Here is a 27,243-nt window from a genome sequence, read left to right as displayed (position 1 = left end):
TCTCCATTCTTGAATCCAATCATTCACTTATCAGAAATATTCACAGAAAGGACTGCATCTCTGGTGAGCAGTAGAAACTCTTATTTCTTTGGCAGTATACGCCAACAGCTTTTCACGAGTATTTACATTGTATTGGTACTATAAGTCATCTGTGGGTGATTTCCAGTGTCTGAGAAGATGTGCACAGGCTCGATGCAGCTACTATGATATGTTATATGAGGACAATTTTGACAGCTCTTGATATCTGTGGGGTCTCAGAATGATTTCTCTTTAATACCCAAGGATCTCCTTCATGGTTAGTTTTGACTCACACTGACCCTGTTCCTGCATTTTAAGTTTCAAGAAATGAAAATTCACTATGGTTTTCTCTAATTCTGTCTTTAAGTTATCATCAGTCATTTGTTTGTTCATATCCACATACAAATCAATTGCAGTTGTGGTCCCTGGCATTTTAGCAACCTTCACTGTAGAATTTTTTAAAGTAAATATTTTTAGAAGGTACATTTTTCCCCAGTATGTACTGCTTTTTGTCCAGAAGCTTTCTGTGAGTAGTGCTTCCATTTAAAAAAAATGGTGATTTTTATTATTTTTGTTAGTCTTTGAAATTGGAGTTGAATACTGTTTCTCAGACTGATTCCACTAGACTGTCCATTTTTACCCCTTGATGCCCAACCAACTTCACTGTAGACAGCTTGCATTGAGTTCCAACACCCTGGCATAGCATTGTTTCTTGCTTGCCAAGCTCTAGACCCTTCAGTCATAAAGTAGTAGATTAAGATATCTTTGAATTTCTGTTCTTGGATATGGCTTCCTTGCCTTGAGAAAAGCCAGCTAACCTTCATGCCTGGACCTGAATTGTATATGTGAAGGCCAATGCTGGCCTCTTCCTCGGGCGCCCTATGTGGGTTGACGATTAAGATAAACTCTTCAGATCTACCAGATAAAGAGCATTTATTTTTCTCCTCTTATTTCCAGACTGGCACCAGTCCCTCCAAGTCAAAGACTTGGAGAAACGCTACCCCCTTCCCCAGAGGGCAGTGCTCTTGTATGCTGCCTGTACAGGAGAAATTGGCAGGGTAATGAAAATTACCGTGTTCTGTTGGGTGACATTCACATGATGGGAGTGTCATAGCGTGAATGATACCTGCGAAGCAGCTGAAAATCTAGGTGGTTATTCTAGTGTGGAAACTGAAAATTAAATTCTGCTCTGAGCTATAACTACCAGGACCACACATATATAGCAGCTTCAGCATTTAACCTTTTTACTCCCAAGTGACAGAGTTAATCCATGGTCCTATTGAGAAAAGAATGTTTCCAAGAACAAAGCTATAGTTAGTCACCCACCCTGTGAAGATGGCCACCCCTTGCCAACAGACCTCTCCCTCCTACCCCTGCTATCCCTCTACCCTACATTCCCTTTTCACATTAATGTATTTTTGTTTTGTGACAAGTCTGTTTAACCAGGGGAGCCTGGTAGGTTCACCAGGGGGTTATATATCTGAAGATAGTGACTCTTTCATCCCAATAGCCATCGGTAGCCATCAGTTTTGGCAGGAAGAGATAGAATTCCATGAGCCCTTTGCTTATCCATGAATGGTCTTGGGTTATGCAGGTCCATGTGGGCACCTACAGCTCCTATGAATTTACAGTTGCAATGTCTCTGTCATAAAAGGGTTTGATGGCAGGTTTGTGTGCACAAGACAAGACATAGTATATAGGGTCCTTTCTGATCCAGGTCTAGGCTTCCCCTGTGGGGTCCTGGAATATATCCCCTATGGGTAAGGGGGTCTTTGCTGTAAATAGTGCAGGGTACTGAAGAAGGACTGATTCAGTATCAGGAGTGGGTACAGCTGAGACATTGGATGTAGGGCTGAGAATCCCTGTCTTGACGCAACATTGTATTCTTCTCTGTAAGGAAGATAATGTGAGGCAAGCTGAGGAAAAACTGAACAAAAATCATAAATCTTACCTTTGCTCATTATTATTTGTTATTTTGTTTTTTGATTTGAAATATATTTTCATAGAATATTTATCATATTCTTTTTTTTCCTCCAAACTCCTCCCAGATCTTCCTCCCACACACCCATACACCAAACTTCATGTTCTTTCTCTCTCTTAAAAACAAACAAATAAAAAAGAGCACATGCAAAAACAATCCATGGAGTCCACCTTGTGTTGGTCAGCTACTCCTAAGCATGAGGCATGTGAGACCTGGAGTGTTCACTTCATTGAAGAAAACTGCTTCTCCCTCACCCCCTATAAATTGCAAGTAGCTTCTTGTTAGGGGTGGAACTTTGTGCCATCTCTCCTTCTTCATGTTGGGATGTTGTCTTGTTTGAACTTACACTAGACTTGTATGCTATCACAGTCTCTGAGTTCACATATGCATTAGCCCTGTTGTGCCTGGAAAACACTGTTCCCATGGAGTTGTACACCACCTCTGGTTCTTACAACATCTCTGCCTCCACTTCCACATAGATCTCTGAGCTTTAAGGGGAGGGGTTTGATAAGGACACCTCATTTAGAGCTGAGGGCACCCATACTCTCTGTATATTGTCCAGTTATGCATTTCCATGCTAACTGCCATTTCCTGTAAGAAGCATCTCTGATTAGGCTTCAGCAGTGCACTGATCTCTGGTTATAGCAATGTGTTGTTAGGAGTCATTTTATTCCTTTGTTCATCTAGCAGAATAATAGCTGTTCCCCTAATAGAAAGTCCATCTATCTAGTCTCAGGTCCTTGGCCTCATTAACAGTGTCAACTGTGGGTTGCAGTTCATGAAGCAGGCCTTAAAGGTTATCGCATAACGTCCGTGCCACTATTGCACCAATGGTCATGTATTGCTGACAGGTTGCTGTTACAGGCTACAGAGGTTGAGCTGTGTGAGACAGATGATGACTTTTCTCCTCTGGTAGTTTGTGTAGTACTTCTAGCACCATGAATACTAGTCAGTGATGGTGATGCTTCTACTTGAGCGCCGGCTTGATTTCCTGATGTAAGTATATGGTGTCTTTGGCAATAGGGTCATGTAGAATAACCAATAGCAGTGATAATATCATGTGATGGGGGATCTTTGCTCATACTTTAAATCAGTGCCGCAAATAAGTTACAAATTTCATTTCTATCAGGTCTTATTACTTCATCAGTTTCTTTTATTTTGTCACAGATAAGTTCTTTTCAAAAAACCTAGGGACCTTTCCCCAAAAATAAAGTGCAAATCACCCTTATGAATCATAATTTTTAAATAACTTCAGTTCTAATAACATACAATTTGTATAAATGCTTACTAACTAAACTCTAGATTACATATGATTATTTCGATATTTTTAAACAGATACGCTTTGACATTTGTTCTTATGTCTTTGGCCCCAAGCAACGGAAGCTTAGAAATAAATTGTATTTCTCATTTTAGAGGCAAGAATTCAGAAACAGTGTGATAGTAACCAGTGATATCCTTGATGAATGCTTAGATACGGGGCTCTATGCCATGTTATCTTGTCCATTATCTAATTTAATCTTTGTGCCTGACTCATGAAATGATGTTCCCTTTCCCTTTGCTCCTAAGATATCACAAGCAGAGATCCAGTTGATAGTAAACTTCAAAACTTGAAATTACCATGGCGTACTGAGCTGTGACTTGCTCAGCTAGTAAGTGACGAGAAATAGAGATGTCTGTTTACCCTGATTTTCCTACACATCCCTTGTAAGTAATTTCAGTGAAACACACAGTGTATCTCATAAAGCCATTGTACATTATACATACAAAACATTTCATACTTATATTACATTAGAAACTTAAATAGTCATAAAAATTCATATTTTGGGAAATTATTATATACTTGGGTGTCTCATGCATCTCTTACCCATGCTACTCATTTATGTGCTTGATAGGATTTGTTAAGATAGATAAATCCTATTGAAATGCTTGGAAGTACTTAAATCAATATTAGCAAGTAAGTTAGCATTGACATGTGGGCATTCAGCTCAACTCAGCTTCTATGGAGCACCTACTATGTAAAATGCCCTAGCCCACACTAGCATAAGTAGCTCCTTTGCCTCAGAGGAACTTACAGTCTTTTAAGGGCTTGTGTTTATAAAATGTTTCTAAGCACCCTTGTGAGCAGTCATTAGGATTCCCATTTGTTGATTCTGTTAAGTTTGGATGCTCTTGAAAGAAGGTATGAGTGTCTCCTGAGTATGATTTTTATTCAGCATGGAAGAGGAGTATCAGAGGAGTTTGTATCTAGGCATCGATTGAGGTTTGTACATATAAAAAAATACAGCACGAAACAACAAATCTGAGAATTGAAGGAAGAAAAGGAGAATGCTTTGGAAGGGCCTGAGAAAGGAACTCTTGTGTGTTACTGGAACAAGAGGAGTATCCGCAGTGGAGGGTAACTGTAGTGGACGGTGAGTATCCACAGTCGAGGGCTGATACACTAATGCTGTAACTCAGTGGACTGAGCCCTGTGCCTGCCCACAGGTCAGTGTTCTACAGGGAATGAGTCAAGGATCTGGATACAGATACAGGAGGACACCAACCCTACTTAGGATCACAGCTCAGTGCTTTCTTAAAGCTTGTTTGCTAGCTTTGTTTATATGAACTGTATAATAAATTCCTTTCTGAAATTGCCACTTGTGAGAAGTTACTTGTAGGACACCTTCTTAAGAAAGTTCAATCATTTATAGTTCATTAACCTCTTATGTCACTTACTTCTGAATAGCTAGAAGGACACAAATACTTCATCTTTGGGCTTTTTATAACAAACACAAAACTTTCATAACATATATAACATGCCGATGTATAAAGAGCATACAGTAACTGGAGGGAAGTTGAACGTGTTGGGAGTGTACATACAAGTCTGGTGTTTATCATGAGTGATTAGATTATATTTTATTTATCTATCTTGACCCCTCAAGATTACACTGTGAATAAAAAACTGATTGCAAAGAAAGCTACCGAGTAATTGGAGTGGCCTTAGGACACTTCAGACAATTCATAATGGAGAGAAAAAAAAAACGGGTCAAGTATTTATAATTGATGACTAGCTTGCTCTGTAAAAGATTTGACACCATCTTATCCTAGCCAGTAATTTAAATGAAAAAGGGAAATGAGAAAACTTGTGAAGAAAAAAGGAGAGATTATACTATGGAAGAGCCAAGTGGTAGAAAGAACATGTTAGGGGGAGTGAAGAAAACCCATGTGTGTCTTGATAGCTTTCTTACTTGGGGAGCAAGGATGCCACCCTCAATACAAATCCAGCAGTCCTACTTCCTCAGAGGAGAGGTGGGAGGAGATAAGAACGTGGGGTCACTTGGTGTGTGCAGACTAGAGAACCAGGACCAGTGGAAAGCTTATCGCTAAACCCTCCGGCACATGGCATTTGTGTCAAGGTGAGAGATGGCGGAGGTCCATTAAACCCTTCCTGGGTGGTTTAGAATATTCACCATCCCTTGGATCTTGTGTAAAGTCTGCCCCATCTGAGGTTCTGCAGAAGAGGGTTCCTGGGGAAAGAAGCCACAGACCATCCTTCGAGTTCCCAAACCCTGAAGGATCCTTTCTCAACACCTTACCTACCAAAGGTTGGTGAGAACACAACCTCCCTTCCACAAAGCAAATGTATTTTCCTTTTAAAACATCAGCTTTGGTTCATGCCTGCTTGGTTTTGAAAGTGAAGGCCAATTAAAATGCAGGGTTCAGAACCTGTTTTCAAACTATACTGATTCCCTTGGTCATCAGAAGTCAATTTAATCCCCTAATGCGTTATTGATGGCAGCTGAAGGAAAATGCAAAGTGTCAACAATACGACCCCCTCCCTCTCCCAGAGCTCAAGGAGCAGTGTTGTCAGAGAGCCTGTGACGGATGAGTGCACACTGAGCTCAGTTGTGTTCTTAATACTGGCTTGTAAAGTTGACATCGTTTCTCTCTCTACACTCGTGTATGTGGCCTGTTTCTCTCACCACCACCCCTTTTCCTATGAAGTGCAATGACTTATGGAGCTTGTTGAGAATTTCTTCTTTTTCTCTAATAGTTTGGACTATTCATCCAGTAAAACGCACTGAGATTCTACTGTCTTAAGTATGCCTTCAGAAACATCCTGTGAATTCTGTGTAATAATCTGAACCTCTTTTTGAATGGCATAAAAATGGGACGGTCTTCTCTTTTTAAGATATCAAGGGAGAACCTTGGAGTCGAGAACTGGTCTTTCTAGGATACACTTCATAGAAATGAGTTTCAAATCTCAGTTGTAGACATTCCCTCTTGGCCTTTATTTATTCCTGTACTTCCATGCCTTTTGAAGCGTGTCCACATAGTACTCTGTCTGCATGCGCCTGCTGTTGAGTCCTCTGAAAATGCTCTTTGTTTCCCCCCCACCTCTAGGAGATGACCTGGCTTCCTCCACTCTCTGCTATTCAAGCTCCTGGCAAGGTGGAACCTGGCAAGTTTCCATTCCCAAATAAGGTGAGCACTTGTAGCACGAGAGAGAGACCTGTGCTGTGTGGACGTTTGTCACGGACAGGATGTTGGCCCTTTGGCATCTCTTCCCCTGAGACATGTTTGTCAGAGGTCTGTGATTCTGGCCTTCAGTAGTTTGTAAAGATGTTTGTGTCCACTGAGGAGGGACAGTGAACAAGCTTGTGACCTCATGTTTCCGTATTCTGAAAATGGTTGTTTTACCTAAGTCAATGGTTCAGCCTTCCTGATGCTGCACTCCTTTAATACAGTTCTCATGTTGTGGTGACCCCCAACCATAAAATTATTTTCATTGCTACTTCATAACTGTGATGTTGCTCCTGTTATGAATCACAATGTGACATCTGTGTTTTCTGATGGTCTTGGGTGACTTATAAAAGGTTTCTTTGACCCCCAGGTTGGACTGATCTAATCTAAGTGTTTGTGAGATTGGAAAGCATCTTGCAACCATTCACACAGTCAATGAGATCCTGTGTCCACACCCCATTCCCATACACCAGAAAAGTGTTTTTAATGGTTAATCTTAAAATGAATACCTTAGAATTAGAGGCATGTAGTATTTAATTCTCCTAAAGGAACTCAGCCACAAGACACACTTTTTTTTTTTTTTTTTTTTTTTGGTTTTTCGAGACAGGGTTTTTCTGTGGCTTTGGAGCCTGTCCTGGAACTAGCTCTGTAGACCAGGCTGGTCTCGAACTCACAGAGATCCGCCTGCCTCTGCCTCCCAAGTGCTGGGATTAAAGGCGTGCGCCACCATCGCCCGGCTCACAAGACACACTTAAAGTACACCTGAGTCTAGTATGCTTTCCATGGCTTTTCTAAATAGCTAAGTACTCTTTATCAAAGATCAAATTGTACAGGTAGAAAGGAAGGAAAATAGGAAAGTCAATAACATTCTGCAGCCAATCTGTTCTCTTTAGAAATATCACAACCTTCTAGAGTGAATCATTGAAATAATCGTTCATTTCCATTACCAAAAAAATAAATTCTGTTCTAAGAATTAGACTTTGACTGCTCTCTCTTTACCTCTTCCTCCTTCCCTCCCTCCCTCCTTCCTTTTCTCCTTCCCTCTCTTTCTTGCAAATAGTCAAACACAGGGCTTCCCACCTGCTAGGCAAGCATTCTCCCAATGAGCCTCCTAAGAGGTGATTATATTTCCTTTAACCAAGTGTACTGGGAAGACCTTCTGAGTGACTGTGGACAGTAGCAAAATATTGGGTAGTGTAGATTTGCCTACTGCAATCATAGAGGTAGGCCTATTGTTTATGATCTATTACTACAAACACCAGTACCACAGGCACTCTTTGTGAATGTCCCCTTGTGTGCCTGCCATTGACTGCCCCCAGACAGGACAGAAATTATGATATCGAACCCCTGGAAACCACATTTACACTTGGCTGTGTTTCAGGAAGTCTTTTTCTGTATCCTAGCCAATGATTAATACTATCCAAGGTTTTATCGTTGTGCCGGTATGATGGATGAAAAATTGATATCTCGTTGTTTTAATTTGCATTTCCCCAATTACTTCTGACTTCAGCAGCGGCTATTCTTCCTCTGCGGATCACCCATTCACATCCATTGCCACTTCATAAAAATGATTTGTAGTTACTTCTCTTATCTTCCTCATTTGTCTAGCGCATATAATGGAATCATTTTGTAACTTTATTTATGTGCCTTTTATCTAGAAAAGTGTTTAATTTTTCTGTCAGAGGGAAGAAAACCCTCCCTTTTCCAACATTCTAACAATGGTCTCTATTTTTAATTCTAACGTGTTTTTTTAATTTTAAAAAATGTGGATGGTGGAAGTTGGGAGACAATAACTTTCATCTTTGTAGCAGTTAGTAGATTACTGTAGCACTGTTAACACATAAGCCCATTTTTCTCCCTGGAATTTGAAATGTGTCTTTAGGCCTCACTATTCAGATACAGGAGTGCACGCGCATACACACACATTTCTCAATAACTTATGTAAATCAGGCCTACTAAGCTGGGCATGGTAAAATACCTGTCGTCCCAGCTACTTGAAAGGATCTTCTGACCCCGGGACTTCAAAGACTAGCTTTGACAACATACTAATACTCTGTCTCCAAAAAAAAAAAAAAAAAACAAGGATGGGGGTGAGGAGGGAGAGAAGGCAGAAAGAGCAAAGTGTCATAATCTGACCTGAATCCATAGCTACCCAGAATGCAGTCAGACAAGCTTTGCTTTTTAACTGTTTGTTTGTTTTCAAGACCAGGTTTCTCTGTGTAGCCCTGTCTGTCCTGGAACTCACTCTGTAGACCAGACTGGCCTCGAAGTCACAGAGATCCACCAGCCTCTGCCTCCTTAGTGCTGGGCTTTCTAAAATACACACATCTATGACACTGTTGTGATAGAAGTGGGCACATCCCAAAGCATATTCTGCTCTTGTTCTTATCCCAACGTCTATTCTGTTTAGTTCCATGTAAATACTTAAGTAGGAACTTAACTCCTGAGGTGACACTGAGATTTTAAACTGCTAATGCAAAAATGTCTTTTGATGGCATTATGAATTATAGTTGACAAATTAAAATACAGTAAAGAGGCCAGTAAAATTATTCAATAGGTTAAAGGTGCTTGCCGGCAAGACCTGCTTCCCTAAGATCAATCCCTGGCATCCACATGGTAGAAGTAGAGAACTGTCTCTTGAAAGTTGTCTTTTGACCTCCAAAGGCACACTTTGACATGCATGTGCATGTATGTGTGCAGGCACATACATACATATACACACACATATGATCTGCCTTCTTATCAAATTTTAAGTGTATGATACAATCAATATAACATTAACTACAGTTTTATTTCTGGTATATTATGCTACATATCATTCACACATATCATGTATATGACATATATACATGTATGTCGTATATCAGATATATGGTGCATTTATATAAGGTCTAATATGTATTTACATATGTGTATATAAATATATATGTACGTGTGTGTGTGCTAAATGAAATAAGCAAAAACTGAAAGATAAATGCTGTATTATTGCTTATGATTCTGCTTCTGTGTAGAGTCCAATATAGTCCAACTTACAGTACCTGAGTGTAGAATGGCAGTTTCTGGGGCCGGTAGTGAGAATGGAAATACACGCCAAAAACGTGTATTCACGTTAACAAAGTGAGCATGTTCCAGCGATCTAACATATGATGACACACCTGTGAAAAATCCACCTTTAAAAACAAATAGCTAGGCGTTAGCTGATTTATTTTTACTGAGAAATAAACTATTATTTATTCAAAAGGCAGAGAATTTCAAACATGAATGGAAACTACCCTATTTAGGACCCCGGTGGGGGTTGTATGGAACTCATCCCTAGGTTTTTTGTTTGTTTGTTTGTTTGGAGTCCCTGAGAAAGAGCCTGTAAATGATTTATGGTCCAGGAGTGTGGGCGATCTTACTAACGCCTCCTCTCAAACAGCTTGGCTGAGAATACTGATCATTGTCTTGTAGGATAAAATGGAGCTGGTGCCTGCTTCTGCAGTAACCCCGCCACACACTTAGTGTCTGAGGACAGCACACATTTATTGTCTCACTGCTCTGGAGGGCAGAGCCTTGAGGTCAGGTTTGCTGACTGAAATCAGGCCCCGGGCAGGGCTCCGCTCTTTTGGTAGTCTCCAACGACATTTTAGGTTGTCTCCAAGGACAGTTTCATTTCCTCCTTTGCCTGCTTCTGGAAGCTTCCTTGCTAAGGGTTCCTTTTACTCTGACCTGAAGCTGGAAGTCTTTTCTTTGTCTCCTCCAGTCCCAGGGGACTGGTTTTGCTCCTGCCCACCAGTCCCTGAAGGAAAATATGAATAAAAAATGAAATAATCATTCTGAGACTTAATATTAATTATAGTCATTTGGCTGGTGGCTCAGGCTTCTTACTGGCTAGCTCTACATATAAATTAACCCATTTCTAATAATCTGTGTATCACCACGTGCTCGGTGCCTTTACCAGTACTACTCTGACATCTTACTCATCCAGCCGCTGCTGGTGTCTCCCACGACTCCGCCTGCTTTCTCCCTGTACTCAGTTTAGCTTTCCTGCTTAGCTATATTCTGTCCTGCCATAGGCCAAAGCAGCTTTATTCGTCAACCAATAAAAGCAACACATATTCACCGCATACAGAGGGCTTCCTACATCACTAACTTCTGCTTGTCTTGGCTCCTCTGACTTCCTCCAGCATCCTCCTTTGTCTTATCAGGAATCTTGAAATGATATTTGGCCTCCCTGAATAATTCCCTACTTTAGAATCATTTGCCAAATTACATCAATAACTGCCTTTTTACCATGTGAGGTGGCATATTCGCTGGGCCATGGAATTAGCAGCTTCACCATCTTTGAGGCTGCCAGGACTCTGCCTATTACAAAGATAGTTATTAGCGTTTACGCTAGAGTGTGCTGCTTCTGTGTGTGGTACTAGGGCAGAGTCCACAGCCTCGAACACGAGGCAGGTGCTTCCCCACTAGCTCTGCTGGCGGCCAATCCTAGAGTGTCTCTCTCTGTACCCTTATCTTCCCCACTGGCTCTGCTGGCGGCCAATCCTAGAGTGTCTCTCTGTACCCTTATCTCTCTGATTAATGCACTGACAACTGGACAGTGCCACTAATTGATTAGAGTACTAATGTTTGGATTATTGAGCTAGAACTGTCTATGGAATTTGAGGAGCAAAAAAAAATCTTCAAAATGACTAATAAATAATGGAGCCAAGACCTTATTAAGATTAAGGGTGTCATTGGCTCTCACAAAAGGAAAAGTCAATTTTACTGCACCATACATCCTGAGTTTCCAGTGTCACTAATTTAATTAGCTAAACACTTCTGAGAATCTCTTCATTTTGTCTAAGTATTAAAAGATATATACTAAAGCAAAGTCAGTTGATAATGAACTTGGCTTTCGTTTCTGTCCTCTCGGGACTTGATTTGGAGTCACAGTTCCCTAGACAAACACTGCCCGGCATTTCTGCCTCGTTCTTCAAATCTCAAAAGTAATTGGATTTGGTAAAGAAAACAATCCATGACTCCTGTAAATTGGCTGCCATTCATTACCAGGTATCTCAGCCAAGAGAGAAGAAAATGAATTCTCTCTGCCCCTTTCCCCTTCATTTTGCAGCAATCTCATAACTTGAAATGCAAATAAAGAGCTGGAAAGTGAAATATGCTTTTCAGTCTGGGTCGGAATACACATCCCAACCCAGGGGCATCTTGGGAGCTTTCACGTGGCTAGGAGTGATGAATCTGGCGGATCAGCCCTCATCTGGAACTATTCTTGCCGAGTGGTTTTCAAAGCCTTGCACAGAATTCTAGCATCATTACAGAAATGAGAATTGACTGCCTTCCTCTTAATTCTCCAGAAAAGAGAATGAGAGCCAGCACGTGTGAAGGGAAGTGCCCGCAGTTGGACGGCTTATCACACATCTCCTCCAGGTTGCTGGCGTGCTTCACATCTCCAAATGAATATTTGCATTAAGGCTTCATGATTCACATTACCTCAAAAAGAAACATTTAAATTAACTATAAATTATATTTTGTCAACGTGAGCCTTTTTGACGCAGAACGAAAGGAAACAAGACTGCTTGGGGCCAGCAAAGATGTCTCAGCAGGCACTTGCTGCCAAGCCTGAGGACCTGTAGCTGAGGACCACGTTGGGTGCCAGATGTAGCACACATTCTAATTGGTCTTAATAGTAAAGACCCAGAGTCAGATATTAGGGGGTGAAAAATAAGAGAAGCAGAGCATCCAGCCACTAAAGTTCTTTTTGCCTCTACTGAGTCATCAGACCATAGGGGGCAAGATCCTGTCTCTGTACGTCCTCAGACAGAATGCTATGAACTCCTTCCTGCCTTATATTCCTCTCTCTGCCCAGCCATATCCCTTCCTGTCTCCACCTCCCTAGTGCTGAGATTAAAGGCATGTGAGTGCCAAGTACTGGGATTAAAGGTGTGAGCCACCACTGCTTAGCTCTTTTAGACTGGATCAATCTTGCTTAGCCCAGGGTGGCCTTGAACTCACAGAGATGCCTCTGCCTCTGCCCCTGCCTCCCCTGAGTGCTGGGAATAAAGGTGTATGTCACCACTACCTGGGCCCTATGGCTAGCTAGTGGCTAGCTCCACACTCTGATCTTTAGGCAAGCTTTATTTGTTAAAGCACAAACAAAATATTCACAAGTACCTGAGTTCTATCCCCATGACTTGCATTGTAGAAGAGAACTGATTCATAGAAGTTATCCTCTGACCTTCACACATGCATGTGCACGTGCGTGCGCACACACACACGCACTCACACACACACACACACACACTGGATAGATAGATAGATAGATAGATAGATAGATAGATAGATAGATAGATAGAGATAGATAGATAGATAGATAGATAGATAGATAGATAGATAGATAGATGTTTTGAGGAAATTAAAGTGACTACTGAGTGAACAAATCCTACCAGAGTTGTATGGTTACATTTCTTTTGTTAATTAGCTTTAGGAGTCATATGAAAATATAAATTTTTTCCATTTATAGCTTTTGGTAATTCTAGTGATGAACTAATGAACAAATAAGGAGAAATGAGAGTGGAGTGATCTTCAAAAAGTTCAGCAAAGCCATTATTTTTAAGAACTACCAACAGCAAGAGCTGGAGAGAGGGCACAACAGAACTTGCTGCTCTTACAGAGTAGGACTCGGCATGTCAGACAGCTCCCAGCTCCAGGGCGTCTGATCCTCTCCTGCTCTTACAGACGCAAATCCACACACACACACACACACACACACACACATACTTCATTTTTAAGAATAATAAAAATAAAATGTTTGAAAGAGAAATGTTCTTACCATACCAATATGAGTACTACCTTCCTCCAAAACTATAGTTGAAAATCTTCTTCTTTCATTGATCTACAGCTCATTTCAAGAGGCCCAGAATTGGCTTTTGTTTTACAGTTAATGGCATCTTATGGTAATTACTAAAGTTTCCTTTCATGGTAGTCAGATTAGTTCCTTTCTCAATACTGTGGCCAGAATTCCAGACACAAGTGAAAGGGAAGAGGGCTCGTGTAGGCTCCCAGTTTCAGATGATTCCGTTCATCCCGGAAGGAAGGGCCTGTTGAGCAGAGCAGGGAGCAGAGGAAAGACATAGTTCAGAGGACATGCTCAGTAACCTACTTCCTCCTCCTAGACCCTACCTCCCACCATCACCATTTTCTAATAATTCCACCATGTTGTTTGTCTACAAGTCAGAGCCCCGTGGTCTAAATAACCCTGGAAACCCCTCAAAGACATAGCCAGAAATGTGTTTTACTAATCTCTTAGGTGCTCCTCAATCCAATCAAATTGATAATTAAAATTGACCATCACAGTTGTACATGGGCTGATGGGTCCTTATTTGATTGGAATGACATGGTGCATCTTATGAAACGTTCTTCATTACCGTACTTCACTAAAGGGCTCTCATGAACACCAGTGCGCCTAGTAATTTCTATCTTGAGCAAAATTACAATTTTTTATGAGTTAAATACCACATTTAAGGGGTTTCAGGATTCCCGAGATGCTAAATAATAATAGTGTTAGAACTTCAAACTAAGTCATTCTTTAAAGGCAGAAGGGCTGATTCTCCCCACTGTGCGCTTGATCACCAGAATAGCACATTTGAAGTGTGACTCTGACAAGCTAGAAACAACACAGAAACCTGAGGATGTCCTGATAGGAGATGACAGCAGTTTGGTTTTTGTTTTTTGTTTTTTGTTTTTTTTCTGTCTCAGTGAAGTTTCTTTATCAATTATTACAGAGCCATGCTTGGATTAAAACAGTCATCAAAGTAAGAGTCTTTTGACCTTATCAAGTGTCCTTTTTACATGTGTGCTTTTATACCTCAATATAGTTTTCTTTTTAAAATCTCATACTTGAAAATAAAACAAAGAAGCAACGAAGTCTCGCTCAGAGTCAGGAAGATCTCAGAGAGCAAAACACTTTTGAATTACAGAAACCAGTGAGACATATGTCCCAATAGGGAACTTTGACAGAACACACAGGTTGAAGCACTCAGTCAGCCTCGTGACATCACTTTAGCCAGAGTTAGTCATTCGTATGCATCCCTCACTCTTGACTCACAGGATTCACTGTCAGGGAGATGGTGAAAAGGACTGGCACTCTCCAGGAGCGCACTAACAGAAGGTGAATCACCAGGGCGGAGACAGCCTCTGAGGTAGAATCCACAAGCATGTTGGTGTCTGGATAGTTGGTGGAAAGGACTCCAGCTTCTGGGCCCTTTGGAGAAAGCAGTTACCTCCTCCTGCTTTGACCCAACCTGGCACTGGCTTCCTGAAGAAAGAACAATTCCACACTGTGGAGGCCTCTGGGATTTCACATCTAACTGGACAAAGAAGGGTGGCAGATAGTTTATCAGGGTTCAGAGAGCATCCGTGTTTTCTTAAAGAAATGAATGCCTCCAAGAACAGACTAATGCCTCGCTGGGCCAGCTGTAGTTAAGAATTATGGTCAGGGCCTGGGAGATCGCTCTGGGTAAAAGTGCTTGCTGTGCAAGTCTGATGGCCTGAGTTTAGATCTCTAGACCCCCATGTAAAAAGCCAGATCAATAGCAAGCCTCTAACTCCAGCACTCACAGGATGAGGCAGAAGCTTGTGGGCTGGCTAACCTGGCATATGTAGTGCAGAAGTACAAACAAGGGAAACACTACCTCAAACAAGGCAGAAGGTGAGAACAGATCCCAGAATTTGTCAACACACACACAGAGAGATTGCTTTTCTACCCAAAGGATGACAACCTGGAAATATTGGAATTTAATGAGTTAGTGTTTTCTGAGCTAATCTGGTAGTCAGAAGACATCAGTGCAGTAGGAACAAAGTCTGAGTTCATTCATATCTTTTCTATACCACCTTCTGTAGTGATTTTTTGCAAGCAATTATTTTAAGTATATTCTGCTTCTCCTTCTCTCCCCCATGCAAAATGAAATAATAAGTCATTAATCAGAGGGGTTCTTTTAGCTAAAATTTGATCTTCTGGGATGTAGGAATGAAGCTTCCTGTGAACTGCGAACTCATCCTGACTCTCTGCTTCAAAAGAGGGGAAGCCAGTAGCTGTCATACACGTTGCAGGATATATCAGCAAATGAGCATCCTACTCCCGTTAGTGTGGGCAGAGAATCAGAAAAGGCCTCCCTGTCTGTTTTTAGAAGAACAAACTGAGTGCTGAAATTTATGCCAGTTACCATCCTTGTCCATTGATGGTGAGTCTCCTCCGCCTAGAGCCATAGCCTACGCACAGCACGGAGAAGCTGACTGACTGAGGCCCAAAATGTTTTCTACAAATTAAAGCTAAAACAAACTGTGTCCATAAATAAACTCCAAATTAATTGGAGAAGAAGAGCACACCAACCCATCTGGAGTCTTTAATTGTGGACATTTATTTTTTGTATTACAGAATGTACCCAAAGTAGGCCAACGTCGCTTTGCAGATTAGGTTTCAGCCTGTCACTGCAAGAGTGGTTTATTTATTTCGTCTTCACACTCTGATTTTCCAAAAGCTGAGTTCCAGAGTAAGAACTAAACTCGTTGCTCTTCTGAAGGCAAATAGCTCATTATTACTAAGAAAAGTTCCTGGGCTTCTGTGTAACTCGGGCCACACAGCTCCTACCCAACAGCCTGGATCATTTTATCCTATCCCGGAGGGGTTCCTTTCTAAAATGGACATTATTACTTAGATTTAAATATCACTGGTCTTATTAAGTGTTTCCCCCTGCCTGATAGCAACTGCATTCCTAGAGCAAAATGGTGTAGAAACACATCAAGTCATATATTAGTAGTTAATTCCATTTCACTAGGTTTTTATTCCACATATCAGAATTATATAGGAGTTTTAGATTTTATGTGCTGGTACACATTTTTATTTACACTCTTACCATCTTAGTTCATTCTTATGTAACTCACCCTTATATTTTATGTTTAAAAAACAATTTTACAAAGAAATAATTTAAATGCTCAAGACAGAAGTTCGCATTTCATTTTAATACAAGAATAAAAGCAGGTTCAATCTATTTACCTGTGTAGTAACTAAATCTAAGATACAGAATAATACTGGATTTATGCCATTGCAAGTTAATGCTTCTACATAATAACCTTTGTGTCCATCACAGTGAGATCACAGTTGCTCAGTAGAGTGTGTCCAGGCAAGATGGGGCTGACAGCCGTCGTCTGTAAAGACATTAGAAGTAGGACACATTCAGAGGCAAATGAGTTGGTTCCAGAGACATTAATGTAATGTATCAGTGACTAAATCTGGGAACTAAAGTCATAAATTTCATAGAAGAAAACACAAGGTTATTTCTGTGTAACCTTGGATTCAGTGATAGATTCTAAAATACAACCCACCAAAGTATGAATGACAAAAGAAAAATGAAATAAATATAAAAATGTAAAATTTATGTGCATCAGAGGACATTATCAGTAATAGGAGAATACTAGAAAACGGGAGAATTATCGTCAGACCATATATCTAGTAAGGGTATAGAATCAGCTGTGTGAGGACCTTTCAACTCAATAACAAAAAGGTAAATAGCTACATAAAATTATGAATTACTTGAATAGGTATTTCTTCAAAAATGAAAATAGTCATCAACTATGTGGAAAAATGTTTAACATCTTCAGTTTTTTAGGCAAATACAAATAAAAAGAACAATGAGATGCCATTCTTCCCATACAGAGATGACTACAAAAAATTAAAAATAGTAAGTGCTGGCAAGGATGTTGAGAGATTGGAGCCTTTATACATTTCTGATAGGAATGAAGGGGTTTTACCACCACAGGAAACAGCTTATGCTTCTCAAAACATTTACAAAGAGTTTATAAGACCCCAAATTCTACCTCTAGGTATATGCAGAGAAGGATTTAAAACAGAAGCTGTGTATGTTTCAGTCAGTAGCAGCACAGCTCACAGAATATAGACACTATATGTTATCAGCAGGTGTGTGCATAAAATATCATCTTATATATCCAATAGTATTCATCCATAAAATGAACCATAGCACATACCGATAATCCTAGCACTCAGAAGTCTGAGGTAGGAGGATTATAAATTCTAGGCCAGCATAGATTGTATAGTGAGACCTTGCCAAAGGAAGAAGAGAGAAGAAGAGAGGAAGATGAAGGAGAGAGGGGTGAAGATAATGGCTACGGATACCAGTTCCAACAAGAATGAACTTCCAGTGCAGCATTCTAACTGAAGAAGCCAGACTAAGAAGGTCACAGATGTGCGGTTCTAGGTAGATGAGATACCAGAATGGGAAAGTCCAAAAACACAGATGCAAATGGGTAGGGGCTGAGGGACAGGGAAAGGGGGCTGCTTAAAGGGTAGGAGACTTAATGCTTGAGTGATGGGGTGCTTGCACGTAGGTAGAGGTGGCTTGAAAGTACCACAAGCCACAGAATTTCTTGTTTCCAAATGTTTGTTTTGTATGATGTGAATTTTTTGTTTTGTTTTGTTTTGTTTTTCGAGACAGGGTTTCTCTGTAGCTTTGGAGCCTTTCCTGGAACTAGCTCTGTAGACCAGGCTGGTCTCGAACTCACAGAAATTCGCCTGCCTCTGCCTCCCAAGTGCTGGGATTAAAGGCGTGCGCCACCACCGCCCGGCTGTATGCTGTGAATTATCACCTCAATAAGACATAACAAAAATTCAATAATGAAAAATGACTGCGATTGTCAACTGTACTCCCAGGACTTCTTAACAAGCACACTCATGTAGATGTGTCTCATGACAGCAGCTGGTAGAGTTTTGAATGGAGACTTGGTTCTGAATGATGAGTAACATATCATGTATTCAACTTTAGTTTGGAAAATGGAAATAATAGCATTAATTGATATTTCTTTTTTTTTCTTTTTTCAGGACTCCCAACTTGTATCCTCTGGACACAATAATCCAAGTAAGAACTTGTCTCTAAAGCGTTCTGTGGAGAGGGCAGGGAAAGATGGGAAGTGGGTTTTACAGACACAACACAATCAAGTGAGAGAAATAGAGCCTTTTGTTTAGGCACCGCCTACATGTACAATGAGGCTCTTGATGACCCCGAGTGTGGGTATTCAAGGGGAGGAGGCCAACGCATAGAGTAGTGCATGTCAAGGGGATTCCAGAAGAGAAGAGCACCGTGCTCCATTGGTCCCTAGTATATGTGAAGGAAATAAGTTAAAAGGCATGTAACGAGATGTCTAAATTAAAAGAAAATGAATAGGCAAAGAAACCCAAACAGAAGGCGTCACAATAAATGACCTTAGACTCTATTGAGGAAACGCACACTTGTTAAATATACTGTGCCTCCTTCCAGAAATAGGCAGGCTGGGCTGGACAGCAAGGGGTCCCCATACTGAATCAGTGGCTGATGAAACATGTGAGCTCTGTCATCAAAGAGGGAGCAGTCTGTGAAGGAGAGCTTTAATTCTCTTCTGTGGCCCTACAAGTTGTTATTAATGTTGTCTGTGACATTAAAAATGCATAAGCTCCCGGTTTGTGTCTTAAAAGCAAACTCATGAAGACCAGGCATTGTTGGCTTCTCGAGCAGCCAGTGAGTTGGGAACAGGGCATCCTTTGCTAGTAACAAAGCTATGGGAAGATAAAAATCACTCAAGTTAGTAGAAGCATCTGTGGAACTGAGACTCATCCTCTTGACACCTGTAAGGCAGGAGAGTTTGGGAGAGAAGATGTCACACAGAGTACTGGGAAGCGCCATAAAATTCATGCACAGGTAGAGAAAAGTCAATTGGGGAGGGGGTGATGGCAGTCTGACATAGGACTTTCCTGGAGCATGGGTACCAGTGAGGATTCTTTGTAATTCTTCTGTGACAAGTTCTTGATGTTTAATAAGCTTCTATTTTATAATATTGGGATATTAAGTATGTTACTGTATAATTCACATATGAAAACACATGGTGTATGTCTGCATTTTATAATTTGGGAGAATGCTTGCTCAGGTGGCAGGTTCATCTTAAGTACTTCCTCCTCTCCAGTTTGGAATCTTCACTCAGTGACAAGGATGCTGTAGAAATGGAACTGAATTAGCAGCAGCCCTAGTTCAGGAAAGGGGCCCTTATTGAAGAACATCCCTGAGCAATGAAATTATAACATGGACAGAAAAAGAAGCAACAAAGAGTGTGTGTTGGTATGGGGAAGAGCCCTTGGGAGCCCCTGGGCAGGCTGTAGGTCTCCGTTGAATGCCAGGAGAACAGCAGGCATGGATTGCCATGATGGACAGCTGGACCATTCATTCCTGTCACCCTAAGTCCCCACCTAGCTAGTGCACATAGATTTTTCCACTTGATTTTCTTTCTTTAAAGCTCAAAAAACCAAAACTCCAGTAATATTTGCTTAAGAGATGAGCAGTTTACTAAATCTCCTGCTAAAGAGAAACAAACTAGACTCTTAAGACAGTGCTAGATCTGGAGTGGGCATAATTCAGTGCTGGAAAAGGGGGCAGGTTTGTCAGCAAGATGACTAACCAAGAATTCTGTACATGCAAAGTAAAGTATTTCCTGCCTTGTTTGGAAGCAAGAGGAGGTGTTGGACTCCCAGCTCAACTCTTCTCTTGTGACATTCCAGCCAACATACCCTCTCCTATTGGCCATCAGCCCTTCACTCCCCATAAGGCACAAGTGTTCTAGAAAGCTCCATCAGTGCTCTGATGCAGAAATCAACATCTCACTTGAGTTGACCAGCCTGTTGTTCAGACCTGTGAGGAGCAGTGAGCACTGAGAGGAGCCCTAACCCCAGAGGACGTCTGTGTCATTCAGGGCAAGAGAATCAGAGGTGCAAGTATAGCTCAGTCTGCAGAAGGACCTGTAATTCATCGTCACAGAATGCTGTGAAAAATAAGTGGTTGTTGATTAAATGACCTTATGAATGATCAATAAAATAAAAACTTAATAGACTCTCATAAAAGTAATAAATATTAGTTCAAGACCCAAATCTGACATATACAATTGAAACCTCTTTGTTTTACTGATAAACAGATAAGAAAAGTCAAAAGAGGCTAAAGTAAACAGACAACCAGGACAGCAGCATCCAGTTGATAGGAATACAAGAAAAAAGTCAAAAACTAAATAAACCTCAAATAACATCCCCAAGAAAATAAGCAACATACATTTAAAAAAAAAAAAAAAACACTTTATGTAAAAAAAAAAAAAAAGAGGCTGGCCGGACGGTGGTGGCACACGCCTTTAATCCCAGCACTCGGGAGGCAGAGGCAGGTGGATCTTTGTTAGTTCGAGGCCAGCCTGGTCTACAAGAGCTAGTTCCAGGACAGGAACCAAAAAGCTACAGAGAAACCCTGTCTCGAAAATTCAAAAAAAAAAAGAAAAAAGAAAAAAGGCTGTACCCAAGATTTTACCAAGTAAAATCAGAATTCTTGTATTTGAATTCTGAAACTCAGAATGTTTGTTGAATTACAGAAGAGGCAGAATAAAAAATGAGTAACACAGTAAAGAGTGAGAAAATTTGGAGAGATACTAAGTCACATATAAATGAAAAATGGAAATTAAATTTTCTTTCAGCAGGTTTGATATCACATTTGAGATTGTTGAGAAAAAGTAATGAATTAGAAAAATGAACTTAAGGAATATGAAGAATGCAGCATAAGAAGGCCAGAAGCAGAACAAAGAACAGGGGCATTAAGAAGCACAGGGATGAGGCAGGACTGTCTGCCGTACACCTGTCTAGAACAGAACTCCCAGAGCAGGTGAGACAGGGCCAGTAGTGAAGGGTGTGACCTCTGAGAATTATCCAGATGGAAAACTAATTCAAAAGTTCATTGTACTCAAGTGATATTGACGGGACAGATGCAAAGAAGCCCACATGTGTATTTTACTGCAAGACATGGGAGTTTTGTTTATAGGAAAGCAAGCAAACGCCTCCATCTGACCTCACAGTAGCAGCAGTGGAAATGAACAGGTAGTGGAATTAATAGCTGCAGTTAGCTGAGGGAACCTGGTTATCAATTGGAAATCTGGCGGGCTAGAAAGGTGGCTTCACATTGAAGGGTGGATGCCTCTTGCAGAGGACCAGAGTTTGGTCCCAACTCACAACCACATGTAATCCCAGATCCAGGAGATTCAACACTCTCCTTTGACCTTGTGTGGCTAACACAGATATATAAGTAAATATTAAGCCTTTTTATTTTAAAAACTATGCACAGATACATAAATAAATATTAAACCTTTTTATTTTAAAAACTAGGTAATTGAAGACAAAATTAGGTGAAATCAGTGTTATTATAGTATGTTTATAGTGACTAATTTTAGAAATTATGTTTTATATAAAAACGTCACATATATAACCTAAACAATCCTACAACTATTTATCTAAAAAATGGCCTAGTCATTTTAAAAGTAAAATCATTTTACACAGTGGTAAAGCTGGTTGCTTCTTACCAGGAATTCCACCAAGCACAGCAAGAAGTAACTTCAAGCTGGCGCCCTCTTTTGGACAGTCCAGTAGGAAGGACAGCAGTTCCCCACTCCCTCGGACCACCATAACCTTGATGTCAACACTCGACAAGAACTGTACAAGAAAGAAAAGTTATAACTAATATTATTAATGATCCCAATGGATAAGCATCCAAAGAGGATGTTTGCTAATTAAATCTAGCAGTGTATAAAATATATTTCAAAGTATAAGAGCTAAGAAATCCTATTTGTTCTGGTAATTCAAAATCAGATTCTGTTCAAATAGTGATAGAATTTACTGTAGTAATTATAAAAAAAATATATTTAATCCAAGACATTGAAAAAATTCTATATATGTAACTTAGAAAAAAAAGTCTTAGCAAGTTGGACATAGAAGACCTAACTCATTTCCACAAACAGTTGCCCGTGTCTTTAAGGAAGAAGTTCCTAGGAATTCTTCTCCTTTGTCTTTAAGTGCACCCTCGACAGCTTAGGCAAAGGCACCATTTCAAGACTGATACCTCAGCTCTGTGAGTTCGAGACCAGCCTGGTCTACAAGAGCTAGTTCCAGGACAGGCTCCAAAACCACAGAGAAACCCTGTCTCGAAAAACCAAAAAAAAAAAAAAAAAAAAAAGACTGATACCTCAGGATAGAATCCTTGGCCACGGCCGTAAACTAAGAAAAAAGAAAATGTGGTGTTCATTAGGATGGAAATATCAGAACTCATCTCCCCAAATGATGTAATCATCAATATATTGATAGAACACTGAAAAACCCTACAGATGAACTATTAGAATTAATAAAAAGATTTAACAGTGCTCTGTTCACAATCAATTCTCCTGATTTAAAAAGAAAAGAAAAATCACAGCTAAAAATATCTGACATTGGCACAGATATAATTACTAAGCAATGAATCTGATAAACTACATAAGAAAGTGATGAGAAATTGAAAAAAGCTATTGAGAAATATTACAGACGACCTCAATGAATAAAGTATCAGGTACAGACATTAGAAGGTGTGATGTAAAAATTTATCCTTCTCTATACATTGTAGATTCAATGCAATGCCATCTAAGTTCAAATATTTGTATAGATAGAAGTAGGCAATCTGGGCCTATAATTTATATGATAGAGCAAAAGATGAGAATGGCAAACACATGAAAAAGAATGAAGCTTGCACCTTGTCTTTACCAGTTACATCAAAACAACCAAAGCTACATGGTAGAGGTAGCTAGACTAGTGGAGTGACGGACGGTGAATACATGGGAATTGTCACGCTGAAGCTAGTCCAGTGGCCAGTGTGGATAAGCAGCTGTCTTGTGCTGGAATACTTGGGATGGGAAACAATGAAATTGCTTCTCACCTCGCATCATGTACAGAAGTTAACCTCTGGTATTTTTCAAAGACCAGTAAAACCGTGCTTTTAGAGGGTGGTAATGGAGCACCTTATTTGTGTCTTCGGTAAATGCGAAGATGGCAAAGGAAACTATTGGCAAATATCATTTCATTGAAGTTAAAAACATAGTGCAGTCAGAAATACCAGCGGAAAAAGCAAAAGGCTAAACACTGGGATGCTTTCTCTTATTATTTAGGCTTATAGTTTGTTTTCTGGTGCTTAAAAGGTCACCATGTGTGTTGGGACAGTAGGTCACTGCATTGAATCAAAACTGGGTTTTATGAAATGGTGCAAAAGAACCAGTACAAAATCTGGGTCTCATTGGTTCTCAGAGGCATGCAGGCATCACAGTGAAATTCCATTCCACACTGCGGTATTCACTGAAGGATTGTAAATTTCGACTTACTAGTTTGGGACATAGCAAAACCCTGCAGTCCAGAGCTTCTAGTATCCGCAGGGAAAGGTGTTCCTGAGTGTTGCAAATGCACCGTTCATATGGGTCACTGTATGCTTCTGTAGCTAGCTGATGCTGCTAGCCACAAGGCTGAACCAACCCAGGGCTGTGCCCGCCCTGAAAGCTGTTCTTGGCCTCAGAAGTGAGTCTCCAAAGGCCACGTGGCAGGAAAGAGGATGCAGTCCGCTGGGCCCACTCAGGAGGCACAGGATTACTTGCCAATGTTTATTTCCAGCCTGGAAGGTTTTCTCATAGACCATTTTAATTTTTAAAAACTGCCTATACACATCCATTACATACACATTTTATGTGCACTAAAGGTATATACTGTTTAGAAATCTTAGGAAAGGCCTGGCCTTGACTTGAGAAAAACTAACCCATGGAATAAGGGACTGTAAGAGCCAGCACCACTGGCCGCAGGTGCCGGGAGCATTTACATTATTCCGATGAGGAGGGTTCCTTCTGCATGAGTCATCTCTTACTCCCTTGTTGAGTATTATTTAATACTTGTATTATACTGAAAGTACTCGTTATTGGTTTATAATTTCTCTAGTTGACCTATAAGCAAATGGAATGATTAATTCATTAACTAAGTTAATATTTATCATGGCTTATTAATGATTATGATTAAACGACTGTTTTAAAATTTGACTGTGAAAGATATACCTAGTGTTGAACAAGAAAGGATGGAAGGAAAAGACATGTGGGTGAGCCTCTTCACTTTACATTGTATAAAAAGCAGAAGCCGAGGGCCTACAGAGATGGCTCAGCTCTTAAAAGCAGTTGCTCTGTTCCCAGCACCCACATGGCAGTTTGAAACTGTCTTTACTCGGTTCCAATGGATCTGATGCCCTCTTCTGGCCTCTACAGGCATTGCACTTCTGTGGTGCACGGATATGCAAGCAGGCAAAACATCCATACACGTTAAATAAAAATACATAATTATTTTTCAAAAGAAGCTGATTAGTCAAGAAATAGGAGATTATTCTCTTTTCTTTCTTCAGAACATATAAATCTTTCTCTTTCTTAATGCGAGAAATAAAAGATTAAACAAACTTAAAAGTTAAAAGTACATATTAGAAACAGCTGAACCAATGAAAATTATAGAGGGAAAACTTATTACATTAATGAGAAAAGATAAAATCTAAAGTAGATACATCTAAAATTATAAAATATTTGTATTTATTGGAGTAATAATTGAAGGATAACAGAATTAAAAACACGAGTAAAGTTGCTTTTTTTTTCCATGCTCCAATTCTCAAGCCGTGAGCGTGAATTCCCATGATGGACAGTGAAGAAAAGTCCAGCACAGACAGATGTTCTTTTGTGAAAACTTCAGCAGAATACAGTTCTATCTGGGGGACCTTTTCTGGTATTTCAGTAATTTCAATAACATTTCAGCTAAAAATTTAGAAGCAAGGCGTAGTTCCTCATAATCTTAGAAACTACATATCTTGCAGTTTTTTCTTTTATTATCCTTTTTACTTTTTAAATTCTCTTACAGTGTGTTTTGATCATTTTCATTCTTCTTCCTCGAAGCCATCCCCGATCTTCCTCTCCTCCCTTCCTACCCAACTTCAGGTTCTTCATCCAAAAATTAAAAGACAAGGCATCAGACCGTAACAACAGAACACAAAGAGCACTGGACTCCACGTGTCCAAACTCTTTTCTGTCAGGAAGATGGCCACTGTGACACCAGCAGTGCATTTGGTGTCTCTAAAACAATCTGAATTAGATTTGGGTTTTTATCTTTACCTCTGCCAGGCAGAATACCAGGCACACAGGAGCCCTCAGTATGTGTAATCAGTTGGAGAGGAAGCTACTGTCATTGAGTGGCCTATTGAGTGATTGAGCTGTTTCATGCCTCAACATATATTCATCCCAATGGTGACTGTACCGTAAAGATTCTATGCTACCCTCAGCCCAAAGTTGTTCTACTTTCCATTTTAGTGATTGGCATCAGAAGACTCATGTAAACTGAAAACATGCATCATACACACACACAAATGGTGGATAGGTGGAATGATGGATAGAGGGAAGGAAGGGAGGGTTTGTGGAAAGGAAAGAGGAATGTGGATGGATGGATGGATGGATGGATGGATGGATGGATGGATGGAAGTTTTGTGAATAAAGATGCTTTTTACCAAGCCTGATGACCTGCACTCAATCCATGGGATCCATCACAGGTAGAAGGAAAGAACCAACTCCAACAGATTGTCCTCAAACATACCTGGCATGGCAGGCATGCCCCACCTTCACACGCACACACATACACACACACACTAAATAAAATGTAAAAAAGGCTAAATATTTTATATATTTTTCACATATATCTATATTTTCCTTTCTGTGGTTCATTTTCCCCTTCTCTCTGTGATTCTATTTCTTTATGCAAAATGATCACCCTGTACTTCTTCTGCTGCCTTGTTTTTTAATGAACAATGCAGATTCTCTCCCAAAGAGACCAAAGTGGTGGCATCCAAGAGCTAACTTGAAGGTGACTCCCAGATATCTTCTTTGCGGGGTGCAGGTACCCACTTGCCAATTCTTGGTCTTGAGACTTGGTTACCTCACCTCTGTCACTTTCCCTTGGGGCCTGATGAAGTAGTGACGGTTCTCAGTAGCTCAAGCCCTTGAACGTTTCAAATGAACTTCAGAAATTGCATCACCTAAATTTTCAAAAATGTTGGGGGTTTCATTTGCTTGTATTTTCTTCCTAAAATACAAAAAAAAAAAAAACATGTATTCCCCATATCAATCTTGGCCTTGCTTTTCCCAAGAAAGGGTCCCTCTCTTTGAGCACTACGGTTGCCGAGAGCAGCCACTATCAGACTGCTCCTGGAAATGTCCCTTTTGGCCCTCCCTGTTCTGTTTTCCCTGTTGCCACAACATAAGTGCTGCTAAGAGCAGAGATAATCAACTGCAGCTTTGTCCCCGTGCTGAAGACAGCCCACGATGCCTCCAGCCCCCAGGTCCCATGTGCAATCCAACCTGGGTCCTCTCAGCCTGTGGGCTACTTGGCAGCATTCTTGGTCAAGGTAAAACATTTGCTCAGACATCTAGTCAAGGTCTTCCTTCGCCTCATAATGATTCCTTGTTCTCTGACGTGAACTGTTAGAAGCGTATCTTATCTAGTCCCCCATCACAATGGTGCTTTGGTGTAACTGCTGGCAGCTGTTCCCCGGGAAATGTAACCCACTTCTCCAGACTCGGGGGGGAGGAGAGTCAATGGATGTGAGAAGAAGTAGACCCTCGTTTAGTTTTGTCTTGGATAACACAGGTGTTGTGGCTATATTTTGGAGTTGTGACAGGAATGGGGGTTCTTCTGGGAAAATGATTCTGGAAAGTACTAAATTAGGTTATTTTCCAGGCCACTTGACCAGACCTTACATGTCTCCTAAATGAATTTACCACTGCTCTGCCCAGAAGACCCAATCTAATAGAAAACTCAGGATGTTAGAGCAAGCATCAGT

At 40.5% G+C, this 27,243-nt stretch overlaps 1 protein-coding gene across 3 annotated transcripts in view; it reads left to right on the top strand.

The window, feature by feature from the left end:
• The window catches only part of Aff3 (ALF transcription elongation factor 3), a 462,391-nt gene that overhangs the window by 293,372 nt on the left and 141,776 nt on the right, over positions 1-27,243 (top strand). For all 3 annotated transcript variants that reach the window (XM_057751149.1, XM_057751148.1, XM_057751147.1), the window contains 2 exons: positions 6,383-6,463; positions 18,375-18,411. In XM_057751149.1, coding sequence (XP_057607132.1) covers positions 6,383-6,463; positions 18,375-18,411 — 118 coding nt within the window. The remainder of the gene's footprint in view (positions 1-6,382; positions 6,464-18,374; positions 18,412-27,243) is intronic.

Source organism: Chionomys nivalis, chromosome 19 (genome assembly GCF_950005125.1).
Source record: "Chionomys nivalis chromosome 19, mChiNiv1.1, whole genome shotgun sequence".
In the NCBI taxonomy this organism is placed as follows: Eukaryota; Metazoa; Chordata; class Mammalia; order Rodentia; family Cricetidae; genus Chionomys; species Chionomys nivalis.
Note: the sequence above shows the minus strand (reverse complement) of the source record. Positions and strands in the feature narration are given on the sequence as shown.